The sequence below is a fragment of the Bemisia tabaci genome, chromosome 4 (genome assembly GCF_918797505.1).
Source record: "Bemisia tabaci chromosome 4, PGI_BMITA_v3".
Taxonomy (NCBI): Eukaryota; Metazoa; Arthropoda; class Insecta; order Hemiptera; family Aleyrodidae; genus Bemisia; species Bemisia tabaci.
In genome coordinates this window covers 13548668-13569869 of record NC_092796.1, presented here as the reverse complement: position 1 = coordinate 13569869, position 21202 = coordinate 13548668, and the positions used below count along the sequence as shown (strand labels likewise).

At 40.4% G+C, this 21202-nt stretch overlaps 1 protein-coding gene across 4 annotated transcripts in view; it reads right to left on the bottom strand.

Moving 5' to 3' along the window:
- snu (ABC-type transporter snustorr) overlaps positions 1–21202 on the bottom strand; it is a 159691-nt gene that overhangs the window by 69320 nt on the left and 69169 nt on the right. Inside the window, exon 1 of one of the 4 annotated variants that reach the window (XM_019047437.2) lies at positions 14111–14614. The exons of 1 other annotated variant lie outside the window; for it this stretch is intronic. Coding sequence is in view for 1 of the 3 variants with exons in the window: in XM_072299366.1 (XP_072155467.1) it covers positions 3457–3482 (26 nt within the window). In the remaining 2 variants the exon portion in view is untranslated. 2 more of the 4 variants (XM_072299368.1, XM_072299366.1) reach the window with 2 other exon arrangements.

The window sequence follows — 21202 nt, the reverse complement described above, 5'->3', positions numbered from 1 at the left end:
TCACGGCAATTCAACTGTATTTAGTGCTCGTCTACGGCAAAAAAATCATTTAGAGCATGGAAGAAAATTTCCCAGGAAAGTTGTATTTCCCTACTTGGGATTCCTTCCTCCTTACGCGGTCTCATGTAGAGACAGGAATAGAATCTGAACTGATCCACACGTGCCTCATGAAAAATTCTGGCGATCAACTGAAGTGTGGGTCGCTTGTTTTCTAAAAGAAAAAAACAAAACAAAAAAAAACTCAATTCCTGGTGAATGAAGTGCGAGAGATGGTCAACGAAAATCTGATTTGGCATCGTTACTGATCTGATGTTTTTGAAACGGTGTCACTTTCACGTCGCGTCGACGCGCACCGCCCGCCGTCGTCATGGGAAATTTTGTAATCGACCAGGGTCATAACTCAACGCTCAACACTCAACAATGCTGCCAATCTGACTCCGGTACATTATTACGCTGCCCGGTGCGCGGTGCGCCTGGTGCAAGGTGAGTTTATGAGTTGATCCGTGCAGGCAGCGTGTACGTATGACGTATGTGCTCCGCGCGATGGACTGATTGGGATCGGATCTGGATGGATTTGGATTTTGGAAATCATTTTAGTGATTGTAAAGTGCGGCGTACGTTAAAGATTTCAGGACGTTTTAAGCCATTTTTCATGGTCATTAATTACATGTCAGCGTCTGACCGTGAAATGAAAGCTTAAACGACTACAATGAAAAAAAAAAGTTACAGGCTATACAGACATACCATCTAATCCGGGCTCAGAGGCCGAAAGTTCCGGGTGCTAGAGCCATAGCTTCAATTGCTCCGGGTGCTATGCCCAGAACTTACGGCATCTGAGCCTAGAACGCGGATGGTATGTCTGTATAGGCAGTAAATACGACTTCCACGGCCGGAGTTTTTTTTCAGTGTAGTTTACATGTGCTCGTATCACATTTAGATGCTAGGGGATTTTGCTGATTGCTGGCTGTTACCTACAGCTACGTGGCTAAATTCTCAGAGAGTGTTCCGCGCCTCTAAAAAACTAGAACGCCGTATAAACATTCTAGACTTGCCAAATTCCCTTCGATAAAATGTTTATTTTCGAGGAAAATTATGAATATTTTTCCTTGAAATTTTCAGAAGTTTCAGATCAAATTACAAACAAATTATCTGAGAAATCGGTAACCATTCAAAACTTTTCCTGAAAATTGGTAATTTGCCAGGGGAAATTTGGCAACGCCTGAGGGTTCATACAGCGTTTTCCCTTAGCAACGCAGTATGCAAGACAGCCTCCCTGGATAAAAATCGATCGTTTTGCATACATTTAAATTGAAGGAGCCTCGTGTTGCCAGCTTGCAAGAATTACCACTACGGACAAAGGCTTAGATGGATGGAAACATAGATGGCGGTCGGGTGGTTGGTTGAAGTTGGTCATCAGCGCCCGGTACGACCGCGGTCGGGAAATTACCGGTAATCCAGGACGGTGGTTAGCGTGGAAAAAAAGCTGTCGGTGATGCGGAGTGGCGGTGCGGGGTCGTCGGGATTCCCCGCATGACGGAACTACCGCGGTCGCAGACTCCCGAAAGCCCGCGGCCGCGCTACCGCTTCTTGCATTCGTGCCGAATCCCCACGGGAATTGATCTGAATCAGACGGAAATTTCAGGCGGAATTTCAGAAAATTAACGGAGCGTGGAATTCGTGACGTCACGGGTCTAATCCATGGGATTTCTGAGCGACGGTTTCCGGAATGGTTTCTTTGAGTCGAAATGAGGCTGCTTCCAGTGCTTCGTGGCAGAAAAATGTTTCCAAAACCCAGGGTTGCCACGGAATTTAGAAAATGAAATTCCCTGACATATTTTGGTTAATATTGAATATGTGACGGATGGTTAAGAAGACATAATTAAAAACAGTTTTCAGGCAAAATTCGTTGTTCGAAATCTTAAACCCATTATTATAGAGAGCAAACAAAGGTGATTGAACAACTTTTCCCTGACATTTTCGTCATTTTCCCTGAAGTTTCCCGGTTTTCCCAGATTGTTTTAAAGTCCCTACCATTTTCCGGGTTTCTCGATATTCCCTGTCCGTGGCAACCCTGAAAACCACTTACCCTCGAAGATACATGCCTTCATTTAAAGAGTAAGTTCTTTGAGTCAAGATAATAAGACGTTTTCTTGTAGATTACTACTTCAGTAACCACTCATACCTGGAGCTAGAGCCCTTCTCCATCCCAGACTTTGAAAAAATACATAAAGGTGTAATTTTTTTCGTCAAAATTGTAGACATATTTATGGATCAAAATACATGGAAATAAGTTTTCGAGGTTGGTTTTGAATATTGCTTCCAGTCTTTCTAAAAAGTTAATCAATCTTCAAAGCCATTTTGCCCATCACTTTCCTGTCTCCGTCACTGGAAACAGCTTTGTCAGCAAATACCATGGAATCTGTTTAAAATTGAACCTGCAGCCCAATATGCTGCAAAAAATAACTAAGTATGAAGCCTTAGCAGATTTTGAAGTGTACCTGATGCCATCAGCTGGTATAGTATAGATTCCTAGATCGTAATCACCTTCTCTTTCTTTCTCTTTGGTCGAACTAGACTTGATTAAAGGACCACGAAGCTTTGCAAAGAGCAAAGCAAGTGCACTCGCGAGCTCTTAATACGGGGTCAAGAGGAGGTTAGGTACTTGTCGACCAACCCACCGCAAGGAGCGTTGAACTGTCCCTGGGGCCTGACGGACTGTCAAGCCGGCCGGGACGATTTATTTAGCTATGCCGGAACTTTGGCCCAATTGACGGAATTAACCTCGTGTTATGCGCGCCTTTGCATTGTGCCATATGTGACATGCTTCGAATTTTTAGCGCCTACCTTTTACGAACGTCATTTACATTAGTTCAACTTCGGAAATAGAGCCTTACGAAGTATTACGGTGATTGATTCGTCTTGTCAGCATGTCAAAGTAGCACGTATATCTTTTTGCGACGCACGGTGGATCAAGTCAATAGGAGAGGTCGGACAAAATTTGGAAACTTTAAACGCTTATAACTCCGTGTATGCAAACTTTAGAGTTTCATAATTGGTTCCATTGGTTTTCTCGTAAAATTTCCTTTCAGGTGAACTCCTTAATATTTAAAATGTGTCGAAATAAACATAAAAATGTGCAGTTTTTGTAAAACATTTCATGTCCGACCTCTCTGGTTGACTCGATGTATACTGTGCGACGTTGCAGATATTCCGCTATATGTATTTCATTTCAATGTGCAGAGACTATTCCTTTTAATTCGTGAACTTGGTTTGCTTTTTCATAAACTACCTGTAGATTATTCTCCACAAACATCTCACGAAAAAACATTAATGAGTTTCCTAGGAACAACGGGAGCAAAAATATTGAAAAAACAAAATAAGAATCCTAAATTCTACACAATTTTAGAAGAAAGCACGTGTGATTTTAATCGATCATGATATTTGAAACGGACTCACGGAGAGATTTTATTGTCAGCTGGCATCTTGACACTGAACTACTTACTGACTGTCTTCATTTGAATGGCTGACCGACCCCTTTTTTGTGTCAATCCAGGATAATTATTGGTTTCCTCTCCTTGCGGAAACTTTGTCGAGTTTATGCATTTTTTATGAATCGATCACACGAAAACCGAATGGTCACGCAAAGGCACGAGTAGAATTACAGGAATATGCACTGTGGAATAATAACATCAGTCATCGGTGATGTTATGATGACTGATGTTATCACGTAGTCTGTTATCACGAAGTTTTTCTTATTGATCGTGGTCACTTTCATTGAAAAAGTGAAACCCCCTGAAAAAGTGGTTACTAATGTTCTCATTAGTCGGCAGTTGATAGATCACCGCGGTGCTACCCGTCATTTCATCAGTGATCGTTTTCCAAATTTCAAATTGCTTTAGCAAAAACGGTCACGGAAATCTAAAGTACTTACGTTAAGATTTTTCAACCTGCAAATATCGTCTTCTGTGCGTGTAAGGAATCGACCATGTAAAGAAACCAACATTGTGACAGGAAACATGTTTTGTTTCTTTTGTTTTTTCATATAGCCATTGAAGTTTGTTATTTGGTAGTTTCCGGTAGAGTACCTACATAGGGAGAGTATGGACAAGTCGAACATTTTGAGGTTAGGTGACGGAGCTCTTAGACCCCGCAAAAGGGTAGGCAATCTATGAATTCAAATTGTCCAGAGTGATTACTAATCACAATTGTTGGGAATTGTCGTTGGTAAAGCACGTATTATATGACTTGGTTTTTGCATAAACTTACTCATTTTTGCGGAAGAATACCTACTCATGAATTTTCTTGTCCATTTTCGTTTGATAGGTATTAGAGTCTAAAGTTCGACAGTGACATTTTCCGTTTTCAAAGGTTACCTACCCTTTTGGGCCCTGAGAGCTACATAATTTGAGTTGTCCATACTCTCCCTATATAGGTGCTCTAGTTTCCGGACAACTCAAAATGTATTCTAAGAAAAATAAAAAATGAATCGATTTTTTAAAAATACCTTAAGAGAAATGACACGAGGGTCTATTTATACTTTGAAAGATTAGCCAGTCCATTGAATTCGATACCTTGCATTATGCATAGCGGTGAATTCAAAAATTGCCTATCCTCATAATGCTCGGCCACTCGCTTTGGCATCGATGGATGTAAGAGGCATGCTATCAAGAAACCAATAACATGGCACGAAAATCTCGAGTCAAGTCAAACAATAACAAGAAAACAACGTCTTTTCAAGATCAAATGTTTTCGCCGCTGGCAGACACTTCGTAGCTCTGCCGACGACATGGCGGCGAAATTAATGTTTTAGATGAGCTCTGTTGTCTCCATAACTCAATACATTTCACGGCTCACTTTAAAATAAAATTGCGTCCTTAAGTCAGTCGAACGTCGAATTTTAGGTCTGAAACGAAGAGAAAGAGTGCTGTGTGTGATCTAGGCCAGAACAAGGCCGATTGCAATCAGATTCGCGTTTTGAAGACGGTATACTGCAACAACGTCTATCTACAGACTATAGACGATGGTTTGAGTCGAGAAAGGCATACCTCTTTGAGAGCGTTTCAAAAACTGCAATAGTATTTATTCCTTCAGAAAAATATTAACTAGAATAATCTCTTCGAAATCATTGAATATTTTTGAATGGATGAAGAAAATTTACAGACAATGTCAAGAAAAAGCTTCGGTTAGTTTTTGTAAAAAAAAAAAACTTGGCAACAGTGTATGTACCTATACCTACAGTTTTTAGTCGCACATCAATCTCTCTCTTCTGCCGCGGTAAGGAAAAACGCCGTATGAACCTTCAGGCGTTGCCAAATTTCCCTTGATAAAACGCAAATTTCCTGGTAAATTAATGAATATTATCCTTCCAATTTTTTGGATAATTTTGTTCGCAATTGCGCCTAAAGATTCTGAAAATCTAAAGGAAATATATTCATAACTTTTCTCAAAAATAAACATTTTATCGAGGAAAATTTGGCAACTCTCGAATGTTCATGCGGCGTTTCTCCTCAGCACGGCAGTCTTGTCCTCTTATTAATTACAATCAGTTCTGACTTGTCTCTTGATTTCCATCCAAATCAGCCGAATTCCAATTGGTCGACCTATACAAATAGCCCTCTTTTGAATGTGAATCAGTGCACAATGCACTTCTAGACTTCTTCTTCTGTGGAAGCTCAAAAATAGTCCCATTCTGGACTGCGTGAGGAGAAATATCTAAATGTAAAAACATGAAAATGTAAAGCAACTCTTAGCACTATTATTCACGATGATCATGAATAACCCGTCGCATGTCCTACTAGTAACATTTTACTAGGTAGCCGATCTTTCACGCTAGTCGTTGAGTAAAAAAAAAAAAATTGCCCGGTTTTTTTTCTTCCACGTTTAGTCGTCACTTGTCTTAGGTAAGGACCAATTACGCCGCATTTATTGAGAAAGAAGACAATTAGACGTCTGAAAGACCGAATTATGGGACCAAGAATTTATGAGCCCAGGTGTGCTTGCGCGTTTATTAGCATAAAAAGTGACAGCCTTTATTACGTCGTTATCTTTAAAAATATTTCTTACATAAGTTACAGTTCAAATAAGTGTTTTACCGGATCATTTAAGCACCTATTCCAAAACGCTATGATCTTTGCTTTTCTCTCATCCTCACCCTTGGATCGGGATGGGTGATTTTAAATTTATTCACAAACACGGAATATTTCTTTTTCTGGGGTTGGGAAGAATTCGAATCGAGACTCTTAGAGTCCACGCTAAATAAGTTAGAGCACTTTTAGACTGCGACAGAAGATCGTCTGATGTCGCTTTTGCATGTAAAGTAAATGCAATTAGTCAATATGGCGGATGTTCTGTCGGAGTCTAAAAGTACGTAAACTAATTTGGCGTGGACTCAAAGTAAAGTTAGGATCTTAAATCAGGTGCAGATAGAGACAAGAGACTAGAGACAAGAGACTAGAGACAAGAGACTAGAGACAAGAGACTAGAGACAAGAGACTAGAGACAAGAGACTAGAGACAAGAGACCAGACACAAGAGACCCTCATGGTGTCTTGGCAATGGTGGAAGCGTTTACTTTCGGGACTTCAACATTCAGCTGTTAACCTACCTACTTGGTCGATGGTTAACAACGTGTTGGCAGTTTCGTTTTGCAAACTTATCGAAGTTTGGGAAACTTGTTTGGCTCATGACGTCACCCGAAGCTCATCATCCACCATGTAGGTGGGTCAACAGCCGAAATTAGGGTGATGAGCGTTGCTCCCTTATAATTGTCCATAAGGACCTGTTGAATCCCCGAAAGTAAAAGCTTCCACCTGTCGCCAAGAGGCCAGTGCAGTGTCTCCAGTCTCTAACCGAACCTCTAAATAAAATTCGCTTAATGGCTTTTCTCAATTAAATTCGGTGGCCGGTGAATCACGAGCGCGTTGCAAAATCGGCGGGTGAACATGAACGTGGGCGGGAAAACGAAAAGGAGCATGCGCGAACCGGGCGTTATTGCGTCATCGCGGGCGGCAGCATTCACCGCAACGATTTTTATTCGTTTACCCGCCGGATACAGCAACAGCATATCAGCGTTCGCAATCGGCGGCGCCGCTCAGCCTGCATCCACGTTACTTTTCCACCGCGACTTCTGTTTCCATGCTCAAAATATCTACTTTTCCCCGTCAATGCAGGCGCGCAACCTCAGGTTTCTTCACCTCTTCCTCCACGCGAGCTCTTGTGCAGTGACCTGTACATCGGCAAAGGGCACGGAACCCGAACGGTGGCTTTTCTGGCAAGTTGGCAACAGTGGGTGCCGTCAATGTAAATTCATATGAAATAATCGATGTTTACCACGGCAGGCTGGTGAATTTTTTCGCTAGAAGGGGGTCATGGGGGATTTGTCTCTGTGGGGGATTCATGCAGGAAATCCCCCAAATTTTAACCTTTCTTAAACGCAATTTAAGGAATCTTTTCATACACAGTAGGAGAGCGAGAGGAGGCTCCCTAGAGACTTACGAGGAACAAGGGCCCAAGTAGCAAGGATACCTATAGATGGACATAAAATCGTAGGAATGTTGCTATATTATATTTGCCATGCGTATTGCCTACTCCCTCATTTGAAGGCGCGGAAATTATTGCTATATTGTTGCTATGATGTAGCAATAAATTCCGATTATTGGTTGTGTCACCTGTTGCCAATCTGCTAATTGCAAGGCGCAAAAATTATCGCAATAATCTTGCTATTAAGTATGATGAAAAACTCCCGCGTGTTCCTTTCCGTAACATGTTTTCAAATCTGAAGCATGAATGCAGGAATGTATCGCAACAATTTGATGAAACAACCATTTTTCCTCAATTTAGTCTTCTCGAAATAGCTCAAACTCGATAAATCTGAAACTTTAAAAATTTCAATACTTTTTTAAAAGGTTTGAATTTCCAGTCAATCAAAATAAATATCGTCTATGCTTTTGACCAAGTTCCGGGAAATTTAATTTTACTTCTTTTCATGCCTTTCTTTCCTCCTTTTATTTCGTTTCTGTTTTTGTTACTTTTAATTCTTTGAATTTTTTATTTCATGCAAATGCGCCGGTAAGGGTTTCGTTTCATGTCGGAGCTACATATTATATAATGTGTGAAAAGGGAGGCACCCGACAGGTATCTTGGCTAGCTCAAACGGTAAAGGCGGCGCACGGCAGTAATCGGAAGGTTGCGCGTTCTAATCCCGCCTCGGACAGAATAATTTAAAGGGTGCTGGATGATTGAATCATGAATTTCCTGTCAATTCCGGCAAGATCGGATTTTCGAATGGATTCTGCAACGTTGTAAAAATGAGGGTAGACTGATAAATTCCTCAATTTTCCTCAAACCATTTGGCACCGCCACAAATAGCAATGACATTGCTATTAAGTATAGATTTTTTTTATCGATCTGACCTGACGAAATCGGGAAAAATCGTCCAAATGTTGACTGAGAATTGCTACTTTATAGCTATATTATTGCAATATTTTTTACAACTTTATACCTATAAATTGATACATTATATCAATTTTTACGTTGAAAAATGCTACTTGGGGGAAAACATAACATTTGGGGGAAAAAAAAAAAAAAAAAAAAAAAAAAAAAAAAAAAAAAAAAAACCTGATTGACAAGATGGGGGTGAAATCTATAATACAGCGTGAGTGAAGGGAGGGTATGGATTCGATCGATATGAATCGATCAAAAAACAATGACGTGAATCGATCGACGTGAATCATAATCAGCTGATTCGATCGACAGTTAATTTAACAAAACCCGTGTCGATTCGATCGACATAAATCGATCAAAAAATGAGAACGTTGATCGATCGACGTGAATCAATCGACACCGATTCGATCGATTCTCGGGCTTGTCGATTGACTCACGGGTTTGTCGATCGATTCATGGTTGTCGATCGATTCATGGTTGTCAATCGATTCACATTTTTGTTTTTCGATCGATCCATGTCGATCGAATCAATACCCTCCTGAGTAAGGCAAATCAGTACAATGAAAGCAAATGAAAGTCAATTTAATATAATGCCTGTGAATTTCTGCGTGACAAGACAACTATGTTTAGAAAATGAAAACTTCAAATGTCGGGCTAAAGCAGCGAAAGAACCGACAAAATACGATTACTCCGCCCAAAATGTAGGATTATATTTCGATTAAATCCACATAGATGTCTGCTCGGGTTGAGAACTTGGAAGAAGATTAAGGAAAAAACCGTGAACAAGCTTTAGCTACTCCCAAGTTTAAATTATACGTACCTGCTTAATGTTACGACACTAACGTTACGCAAAAAGATTTTGCAGATAATACCTATGCTCACCGTATACTACATACTGTCCGCATCTATTCGCATGAGCTTCTGGCATTAGCAGTAATTTATTTTTGGAAGGCGAGCCGAAACTGTCGGCAAATTAATGAAGTGGGAAGAAGTTGTGCACTTAGAAAAAAAACACCGACGGAAATGACATCACGAAAAATTCCATTTTTACGATAATTATAACGTTAAATTCCATTTTAACGATAATTATGACGTAAAATTCCATTTTAACGATAATTATGACGTAAAATTCCATTTTAACGATAATTAGAACATTATGACAGAAGCGGCGAGGCTCCTCACGAGAACTTCAACGTCCCTTGCGTTAGATTGCACATGCACATGCATAGGTGTTGCATTTTTGCAACACCGTCCGCTCTAACGATTCCACCAACCTTTCTTCCTCGGTGTATAGGAATACCTGCTTCACTATAGTATATGCTTAAATTTTCAGGGATTTTAGAAAAACTATACAAAAATTCAAAAACATTCCGAGAAAACGGCGGCTAACCCTTTAACGAAATTTTGCATAGCCGCCTTGGTATGGTTCCGCAGACACGAATTGACCTCTAGGATGGTTCCTGCTAGGCGCGGAACTTATTAAAAGTATCTTTGCGAGAGAAATTGTGATCGGTGACTGCAATAGAGGTGATGCAGCTAATTATTTTTCGTCTTGAATTCCTCGGGAAATGCACGGAGACGCGGCCAGGAACTGAATCGATCGACGGTAAAACGGGGCATGTCTAATATTTGATGAGCTCTAGAATATGAGCATTTTTACGGGGATCACGGATCACGAGGAAATACCCTTCGTAGGATTTACCATTAACGGAATCAACTAGGTAGTGCACGCGGCTACGGCTGTGTACGCACTTGCGCTGCCGAGGGCAATTAGCATCCAGATTCCTGTAATCTTCACTCCGCCTCAATGTCAGCTCCTTCATTTAAATCTTAATACTCAATTGAGACGACGTTGCCGTGTCGGATTCTTCCAGAAATAGCATTGCGAACGCTGCAACCATCACATCCGTCACAAAAAAGCGGGGAGCTATTTAAAATTATGTCACGGTTGCCGCAGAATTGAAAAAATTAAATTCCCTGACATTTCCCTGATTTCTCTGACACAATTTGGGGAAATTCCCTGACGATTGAAGATATGCCGAATGGTTAATAAGACATTATTAGGAATAGTTTTCAAACATAATGAGTTGTTCGAATCGTCAAACCCATTCCAAGAAGCAAATACAGGTGACCCAACAATTTCCCCTGACATTTTCAGTTTAGTATTCAGTATTCCTGACAGTTAAGACAAACTTCATAGACCTCTACAATAGACTTACGAATAAAAGAAAGGAGATTTTCCGGAGTTTATTTTTCATTATTCTTTTTGATATATATTTTAATTTTTAAAAACGAAAGCGGCTATTGGAGTTCTCAAAATAAGCTTGTTACATTGTGATTTTCAACATGATTGTGCGAGCCAGCAAATAAACACAACTTTAAAATTCGAAGGAAGATCAAGTTTCATCCACAATATGCTTAGGAGCTTTCAACTTTGTCTACCGATAAATCTACTCTCACAATTCGTCGTAAAATCGAAGTATTGGAGCTGCATTCCCATGAGTGTCGCTAATGAGTCACTAATGACCAGAGACTTTCATACATCAACAGCTGAACGTTCTAAGCGAACAATTAAAGACATAGTGAAAAAATAGAAATTATTTTTAAAGGCATTCTCAGCCTCTATGATAGGTAATCAGACAAAAGCAGTTACATTCAGATGTAAGTTCACCGCACCTGGCAATTTGTTCACTTAAACTATAAGTCTTACGTTCATAATTTAACAGTAAGGGGTACCATGGAAACCTAAATACGATGGCTGATTTTCTTAAATAAACGGTTTACCCAACTTTTAACACTTAGTAGAATCTAGTTGTGGGATGAAAAAATATGAATTAACGCCAGGCGTGATGATTTCAAGCGCAAGTTAAAAATTTAATAAGAAGATTTGAAAAAAATGAGAAAAACTATGACCGTGAAATGGTATGATCAAATTAATAAATCGTCATTTAAAATTCAGATCTCTGATGACATGACATACGAGGGCGCTCAAACTTTGAATAAAATTTCGCTCACTCTTAATTCAACCAAAGAAAATAATATCTCGATGGAAAAACCATCACAAACCTGTTGGAGGATATACTTCTACCACTGGCTCTGGGTAGTTTTCCACTTCATTCTCAGTGCTCATATATGTCTTTTAGAGATGAGATCGTACTTCAAGATTAACTCGAAGACTTAAACGCTTCGTTACTTCCAGTTCGCACCCTCCGAAATGAATGACTATACAACCCTTTACGCTTATTGCAGCAATCTTCTTGACTGGGCAATCGTATTAAACGAGCGAATCGTATGGGATGTTGTAAAGGTACTTCATGTTGCCGTTTACCCTGCTTTTATTTCAATTTTAATATGGGCCTGACTTGCAATACCTATGACTTACGTAGGATCTCAGGACGTTTAGTGGATATGGCGAAAAATCGCTGAAACAATGTGGTCAGTGTGACTATCTATCAAACCACTTTGTTTTAAGTTAAATCTAATAGATTTCTTGTGCTATTCATTTAATCGTGTTTAAGTGGTTGAAACTTATAGGTTAGCCCAAGACAGAACCGGAGAAGAAAAAATCACCCCCTAGACTGCCATGCTAAGGGGAAACGCCGTATGAACCTTTAGGCGTTGCCAAATTTCCTTTGATAAAATACGAATTTCTTAGGAAAGTTGTGCATATTTTTCTTTGGATTTTTCTGACAATTTCGTACGCAATTTTATCTAAAATATCTGAAACTTTCGAGGAAAAATATGCACAACTTTCATTATAAATACAAAATTTTGACCGAGAAAATTTGGCAACTCTCTATTGTACATACGGTGTTCTTCCTTAGCGTGGCAGTAGAGCTACCTTCGTTATTATCGGCTCGCATGTATATATTATTTCTAATCCTTAAAGAGCGATTCTGTGAATTGAGAGTAGAATCAAATCACCAAATCAGCCAAACTTATCCATTTAAATTTTCACAGAACAATGAGTCGCATTTTACACTATGTGCATTGTACGTATAATCGTGTTATTATAGGCGCGAGAGAGCGTAAATTGCAGAAAAAATTTGCTAAAAATGCGAATAACACCCCACGTGGGAACTTGAACTTTCAAGTTCTCGCCTAATTTTCTATCCTACGGGCGGACGCTAATTAAACGGACGACTGGGTGAAAAACAGAATCTAACTTGCCAACCGGTATTTTTGTAAGTAAATCGTATTGGATAAAAATATTACTTGTCCGAGTGTGGCTCCAAGAAAGACGAATAAACTGGCGCAATTGAAGCAGGCTCAGAGTTTAGGAAGACTCCTCAGAAGCTAAGATTTTCGAGAGTTTTTAGAGCTAGTGCTATGAATGTATCGTGTTTAAGTTGCTTCTTGCCACGGTGGTAGCGACCACGACTATGGTACGATGGATTTCACCGCAATGGTGCGGCATGGCGCGATTTTCCGTGTTAGGTTTGCACCGTAGTCATATTTTGTAACTGCGGCGATTCCCAAAATATAAGTTTTAAAAGATTCGAGAATCCTATTTACAAAGCCTCTAAAGGTTCAAACAGAACTGCGGTTCTAGAGTTTACTTTTTTCCGAGAAGTGTTCATCCACCCCTCCGTCGAAAATTGCTACGGCAGAATAGATACAGGGAGAGAAGTAACGCGAATAATCGCTACTGACTTTTTAACTGACATTTTATTGGACGAGCCGTTTATATTCAAGCTGCAATTTTTAAAATACGAAAAACTAGTGATGCCGGTGAGGACATCAGGCGTTTCAACTTGAGCCGGAAGTATAATTTTAAGAATGGTTCAACATTTCTTTCCTAAGCGCCATCAGGTGTGTTTAAGATTATTCGATTGTTTTTCATTTTCAACAGGAATCTGGGGGCTCTAGAAAGTGAATTCTTGCCCCAAACTTATAACCTAGACTTAGGGAAAATTTCCCGATGACGTCCATGAAGCGAGCGCATCTAGGTTGCTTTATGGTGACTAACACCATGGACAATTTCAGCTACGCACATTAATGCTTAGGGTGTTTTATATTGGACTGATGCAACCAAAATCAGCATGACCACATCCAACGGTGCCGAATTTCCTCTCATAGTCACTCTTTTAACGGCAAAATGAGCTCATTTGCTGACTTTGAAATGTATGAGTGTATTCTTTATAATCAATGAGAAATCCGCAGGCAGTTTTCAGGGTGTTTCCTCGTCTAGTTTACTGTTCAAACCCGAAACATGAAAGGAAATTAGGCAACAAGAAATGCAGTCGTACCAATTCTGGTCAAAACCTCCCAATCTGTACTCTTCGCTTGAGAGATGAAAATGTGATCCGACCGAGGAAAAATAATTGTTATTGGAATCTTAAAGACATTTTCTAGAGAATTTGCCGAAGAATCGTCCCGGAAGCTCAGACATTCAGAATCTTTCACGACGAGTAACATGGTGCAACATTTTGGCAGCACCATACGGCGCGTAAAATGTTTTGAGCGAGCACTCATCTTTAGAGCAGTAAAACTATGATCTAAGCTCAAGATAGACGAATTCTTAATGGAAACTTAGGAATGTGTATTCCCCGAAAAGTTAGACATACTTAGAATCTATTGCGATGGAAAAGTATCACCGTACACAATCTTAGCAACACCAGATAGCACTTAGGACGTTTCGAGTTTGGAGGAATGAAAATTTGATCTACCTTGTGAGGCGCAGGGCTTAGATGGAGCTCAAGCCGTATTGAACACACACGAGGAATACACTGAACACTGAACACTAGACACTTGTACTATTCCGGAGCGAGGTAGGATTCGGGGCGAACACACAGAAATCACTGAAAAATCACTTCCTGGGCGCGCGGGGTGGCCGGAGGGGGCGCGGGGGCGAACATGGAGATTCCTCGGGGGCTCGAAATCCACGGGCACAAACTTCGGGACGCACTCGCTTCGGGTTCGGCCGTACTACACTCGAAAAAGCGCGCTGGGCTGGTGGAAAAAATGGCGATGTTTTTTTCTCGCTCTGCGACCAACGGCGCCGAAGAAGCGCTCGAGTTGGGGTTTCAAGGCCTACTGACTGGCCGCCCGGAGACCACCTTCTTGCCGCTTACGAAACTCTCCTCCTCGACGCGGCTTCGGCTCCCCACCAGATCCGCGCTCCGCTGGCCAAGTCGATGGCGATGCCGCGGCTTCGCGTTCTCGTCCGATCCCACCGGACTCGGGAGCTGATGGACAATGCCCGTCCGACTGATGAGGATGACTCGCGGGTCCCGGCTCGCGCGCAGGAGTGATCCCGGAACATCGCGCCTCCGGGAGCATCAGACTCCCCCGCCGCGAGGATCTCGATTACCATCGCCGGAAAATCGCGTCGCCAGGAAGCGCTGAGTTTCCCACCCGAGTCCCGAAGCGGCGACGCAGATATCATCACGGAAATGAATTTTCATTGCGAGAATAGCGATGAACAAACTAGCGGTATATCTACATCGCACTGGAAAAAAAAAACACATTGGATCTAGAGTCCAGACTCTTGAAAACGTTCCGGGCTCAGAGGCCGAAAGTTCCGGGTGCTGGAGCCGTAGCTCCGACTGCTCCGGGTGTCACGCTCGGAACTTTGGGTTTCCGAGCCCGGAACGCGGACGATATGTCTATATTGCCCGTGAGTACGGTTTCCGCGGCCGGAGTTTTTTTTCTCAGCGTTCTATTTTTCTATTCAAGTCTCTATGATCGACGAGGCACTGGGACAAAATTGAAATGAATTTTCACTCTTAAGTTGCTTCAAAGAGGCAGTACTTTTGTAAGCAGCACTAGAAAAAAGAAAAAAAAACACACATTGGATCCACACATTGGAGTCCAGACTCTTGAAAACATTGACAAGAAAGAGGACTCTTGATTCAATCAGATTTAAGCTTAGATCGAAAAGAAATCCGCTCAAATTAAGAGGCTTGGTTCTTGATTTAAGCTTAAATCTGATTGAATCAAGAGTATTTTTTCTTGTCGATGTTTTTAAGAGTCTGGACTCTAGATCCAATGTGTTTTTTTTCCAGTGCGGGGTTTTCATTAAGAGCCTATCTCACAAACAAATTGCGGGTAGACGCACGATATAGACAGTAAGTTGGACGTATTTCTGCAAAACGGAACTATGTGCATTAAGACATGAACCCTGAGACCAATAGGGATGTATGCATGACAGGGCTTACATCATAATCACATCGTTCCATTCGGCAGAAATACGCCTAGTTGGAAATGTAGCCAACGTGTGTTAAAATCCAGAAAACGAAGTGCTGAGTTTCCCGTCCGAGTCCCGAAGCGTCGACGTAGATATCATCGCGGAAATGAATTTTCACTGCGAGAATAGCGTTGAACAAACTAGCAGTACATCTACATCGGGGTTTTCAACAAGAGCCTATCTCACAAACTGATTGCGGGTAAATGCACGGTCATATAGACAAGTTGGAGGTGTAGCCAAAGTGTGTTGAAATCTAGAAAACTGGAAATCTCACTACAGAGGGAAAAAGCTCATTAGCGAGCACAATTTTCCCTCAAAGGGAGGCTCCGCTGCACCGATGATGAGTCCAACTAGACCCAAAACACGTCTGCAGTTGCCTTCCTGAATGGTCGTACACGGAGAAAAAAACCTCGTCCGTGGGACCGGAAGTTTAGGTCATATGGATCCCTGAAAATTTCAGATCATCCGAAAAACTTCGGTTCTCACATCTGAAGTACTTCAAATGTAAGAACTGAAGTTTCAGATGTCTGACCTGAACTTCGGCAGCTAGACCTTAAGTGTTCAGATGCTCAATCCGAAAACTTCAGAGGATCCATAGGACCTAAACTTCGGGTCCCACGCACGAAGTTTTAATAAAACGTTTTTGCTTTGACATGTTTGCAGATGTGGTTCTGTCGCTCAACTATAATAGAGGGGGCATTGCATTGTGGAGAATAGTTGTATCGACAGGACGACTAAAATCACCCAAGAGGCGATAGAGTTCAAGAAGCCTTGAATGTTTTCCAGGAGTCCTCCTCGTTTCATCTTGTGGTGCGTATAGGTAGTGCAGTTGTGTGTATAGTCGTGTTGTGTGCTTAACATGTCGTCACCTTCCAGGCAAGGTATCACAAGCGCCATGCGACGTTTAAAAATTTCCGTTGCCATTTTATTTTTTTACAGAGAAATTGTTCAACGAAGCTGTCCGGAAATTTCACTGAATTTTCTTTGGGCTGCCGATGAAATTTAGTGAAATTTCCAAACAGATTTAACCAACAATTTCTCAGTAAAGAAATAATATGGCGGCGGAAATTTTTAAACGTCGCATGGCGCTTGTGATACTTTGCCTGGAAGGTGACGATGTGTTACCAGTACTGCACTCCTGCAGGAGGATTTATTTTCAGAATGCTCAACACCATGAAGAAAGGGATTTCAAAACATCCTAAGTCCCATCAAGTATTGCTGAGATCCTGCAGCTATTCGTCTCATAAAACGGAATTGTACTCTGTACTGACGACGTAGGAACATAAACTTTTGTCTTTTGATCATGGGCGGAACTAGAGAAAGCCACGGGACTTGCTATTCCATGAACTTTACTCGATTCCATATTTAGAAAAAGTCAGAAAATCTGTTAAGCGAACTTGAATTTACTGCAAATTTTAACTCACTATCTTGCGAACGTCTTCGTTCAGGAAGGAATGCCATTGAAACATCATGCAAATTCGTTTAATTCCGTAACTTACCTGAAATCAATCAAACAAAAAACAAGGAATTAGATCAACATTATTTTAATGAAACGATCGAAATTTTTATGAACACAATTTTTATTTTTATGATTTTTAAAACTTTTGAAAAATTTAAAAAATAAATTAAAATTAAATTGAATTTTTCAAAAGTTTTAACAGATCAACATTAATAAACTTGGACATTTTCTCCAGAGAATGTCGGCCATAGTTTATGCCTTCCTCTTTTTCTTAGATTATTCGAAATATGATAGCAAGCTTACTAAATTGCACATTTTGTTAGAAATTTTTGTCAGAAATTTTCTGAGGCCAATTATTAGAGTGATGTGTGAGTTGAAAGCGTATATGAGCACGAGACATTAACTAAACAGCAAATTCTTAGAGCTGCATTTATTTGACTTTCTGAATAAAACTGGTCTAGGCGTGTTACTTTTTTGTGACGCATTTGATTCCGGATATTGTTTATTTAAATTTTGATCAGTCTTATAAGGAGTTTGATTTCTATTTTTCTCTCAGCTATATTAGAAATTATAGAACGAGAAAAACATTCTGATCCTTGATGTCGGGTCTTCGTGTTATTTTCCTGGCCCCCAATCCTCATCCCTCACACGTGTGTTGAGGGTATAAATTAAGTCTCCGTAAGATAGATCAACAGTTCCAAAATGAATTATTCAGTAGATAACCGATCAATTGAAAATTTCTGCATTTTAGGCCTTTTTTTCAAAAGTTTCTGACGACCACATATTGTTGAAAGGTCAGGTTTTAATTAGCCAAATTTGATTTGAAAAAATACTTAATCCGAAAAAACTCCGAAATTGGAACCAAAGTGAATGTCCAAATCGGAAGGAGAAACAATTTGCTGTAGGTACTCATCATATATTTTAAAATATTCTCCGATCAAATTCGATAAAAGAGAATTTTAAGGATTTAAGATTATCTGGATACTTGACGCACAATAGAATAAATGTGACTTCCGTGGATTTTTGAAAGGAAGTCTTATCATTGACGGATCAGAGTTGGACTACATTTTACAGCAAGGAGCCGCTATTTCTGGCTCGTTTTAGAAACAATATGGGCACCATTGGTTTCTCCATATACAGAAAAGTCCTTTTGTGGAGGAGCCGGAGACAGCGGTTCCTCATTGAAAAATTTAATCTAGTTGACTATTGGATGGTTCTTAGATTTCTTTTGAAAAAGCGTTATTCCTATTTAAGAGAGAATAACGTGAGTGCGTCTTTCCTAAATTTTAGCACAAAAAATATTGGATTGTGCCTCACAATCTTCTACACTGTCATTTTATGAGAGGAGTATTAAGGAACGCCCAATAAGGCGATCCTAACTTAACATTTTGTCGGTAATTTATCAGGTCTGGTGAAAAGACCACTCAAATGAGGCAGGAGACAGGTGGGGGAGGAAAGGAGACCTAACGATGATTTTTCTGAAAGTGGCATAATACGGTATACAGGACAAAAAATCAGCTTGAGAGTCACTCTCGATGGCTCTCCACGATTTAAATCGACGGATGTTAAAACCTCGCATGCCGATTTCTGACGAACCCTCGAATATGAGCATTCTTATGGTCTCGAGGGCTCATCGGTTAGTGTGCATGCTCGGTTTTCACATCCATCGATTCACTTATTGAATACTAATCAACGGCGGGCGCTGAAATCCATCGAAGAGACGCAATGGCTCACCAAGGCCATGCTTCATCGAAATTCAATAGCAAGGTTCCATTTTCATAAGCCGTCATATTTGCGTGGGGTTGCGATTACGTGATCCCAATTCTGTATGAAATATCAGTGGAAAATCCGGTACCCGATAAAAATATGCGGAGGAAAGTGAACCCAATATTATCCTCAGTGGTGAGTTTGCTACAGTGTGAGCATGGCCCCACGGGAGTTTCCAACAGATATGGGATGAAGTTAAAAGAAATAAAAATTTAAAAATTTGTGGCACTGAAGTAAAAAACCGTACATATTTACTTCGGAAAATTGCGGAATAAAGATAATTTCTTGTGATTGCCTTTTACCTACTGACAAGATTAACCGAGGAGATTGGTTCGTGATTACTCCGTAACTGATCCAAATTCAATCCATATTTATTGAGTATGTATCAATAACCAAATTGTCCAAATTGAGTCACTTTTGATGATTAGAGCCAAAAAATTGGTGACTACATTTCTATTTCGACGCATCATGTTCTACGTCAAATTTTGAAGAGGAAATATACATGAAAACTTTTAAATCCGTACCTTGTCTGAGGGTCCAGAAGGCTACATTGGTATTCATACGCAAGAACTCGGTTTAGAGCGCCTTCATTTTTCCGTGACACTCCACGCATTGCCACAAAGTTAGTTTAGTTGCCTTGTCGACCTAAGCCCAACTTGAACTGACTTTACTCTTCGCACACGAGCAGCAAAAGCATAGTCATCACAAATTTGAGGAGGAACATCTCTAATTTGACGCTGATGATTTTTTTGGAAGAAATGTTTTATTGCACAGACATGGACAAGTATTCAACTTTCATGTCCTTAAAATAATTCAAAACTTAGACGACTATATGAGAAAGAGCAATGCAGAATCTTGAACAGACTTGTCGCGTTTTCGCTATGAACGACGGTACACTTCAAAAAATGTTGAGGTGCATCCTCGACATGGACCCTCGAACTTTACGGGGAGAAGTTCAAAGCACCGTTTATTTCTTATGCAACTTTCAAACCATGATCGAATTCAAATTTTACGATTTGCATATGCCGTTTTAAACCCGCAGATGATATGACAGGAATGACAATCTTAACGGAGAAACAATTTTCCTGTGATGTAATTTGATCAGAGAGAACTTTTCCTGTAACCCTCAAACGTCAGCATATGGTTAAAAAATCAATGTTGCCATCCTTCCACGAAACATTCAGCCATAATACTTGCTTTCGATGGAACATTGTTGTAAAGTGTCGGGAAAGATTTTAACGCTCGGCTCGATTGGATTCCATTTTTTACGTCCGTGCCGTGGCGTATAAATGATCGATTATCGATATCTCACCACATGAAGCTACGGTAAAGAATCGATTACTAAGGTGTTCGCTGCGAACACCCTGATAATCGATATTTTTTCATAGGTTTGAGTGGTGTCTCAATCGATGTATCGCAAAGCGCTCCAGCGAGACGGTATAATTAAAACTGCAGATTGAGATGACTGGTTTGAGCAAAATATGGTAATCTAGCTTTCGGCATTCGGCCTTTGGCGCTAATAAACTCGGCGGGATTCAAAATCGAAGAGAACTATCGTTCGCATCCTTTGAAATATTCATTGCAGGACGGAGAGCTGACCTTGGCTCATGCGTCGCTCAAATGTCCGCGGAGGCTCAAAAAAATTGCCACTGGATTAGTTCTTCGTTTAATGAATGCTCTCAGACCTCATGAGATAGCGCATTCGTCAATTCACACAGCCTTCTCAGTTTTTGTAGTAGGAGAGTTACAGAGTTGCCACAGAATTTAGAAAACTAAATTCCCTGAAATTTCCCTGATATCCCTGACACATTTTGGTGAAATTCCCTGCCGATTGAACACGGAAAAGAAAGTGTCAGGGGTTATCCCCTAAAATTGTGGTACTACCTCAATTTGTTAGATGATATGGACATTTCTAATTAATTGTATTAGTACCGCAACATTTGGGTTCGTTACCTAATTTATTAGGGTACTCCCATAATTAATTGGGGTACTACCACAATTAATTGGAAATGTCCATATCATCCAACAAACTCGTGCTTTTTTTTCCATGAAGATATGCCAGACGATTAATAAGACATTATAAGGGATAGTTTTCAGACAAACTTTGTCGAAACGTTAGACTCATCCTAGACAGTAAATAAAGGTGACTCAACAATTTTCCCTGACATTTTCGTCATATTCCCTGACATTTCCGGGTGTCCCCTGATTATGTAAAATTCCCTGACATTATACAGTATTCCCTGACTATGGCAACGTTTTTTGAAATGTAAACTTCACACCGCCAAACCCACGGTTATTTGGACTTCATTTTGCAATTAGGAACTACAATTCCGGATCATCCGTATT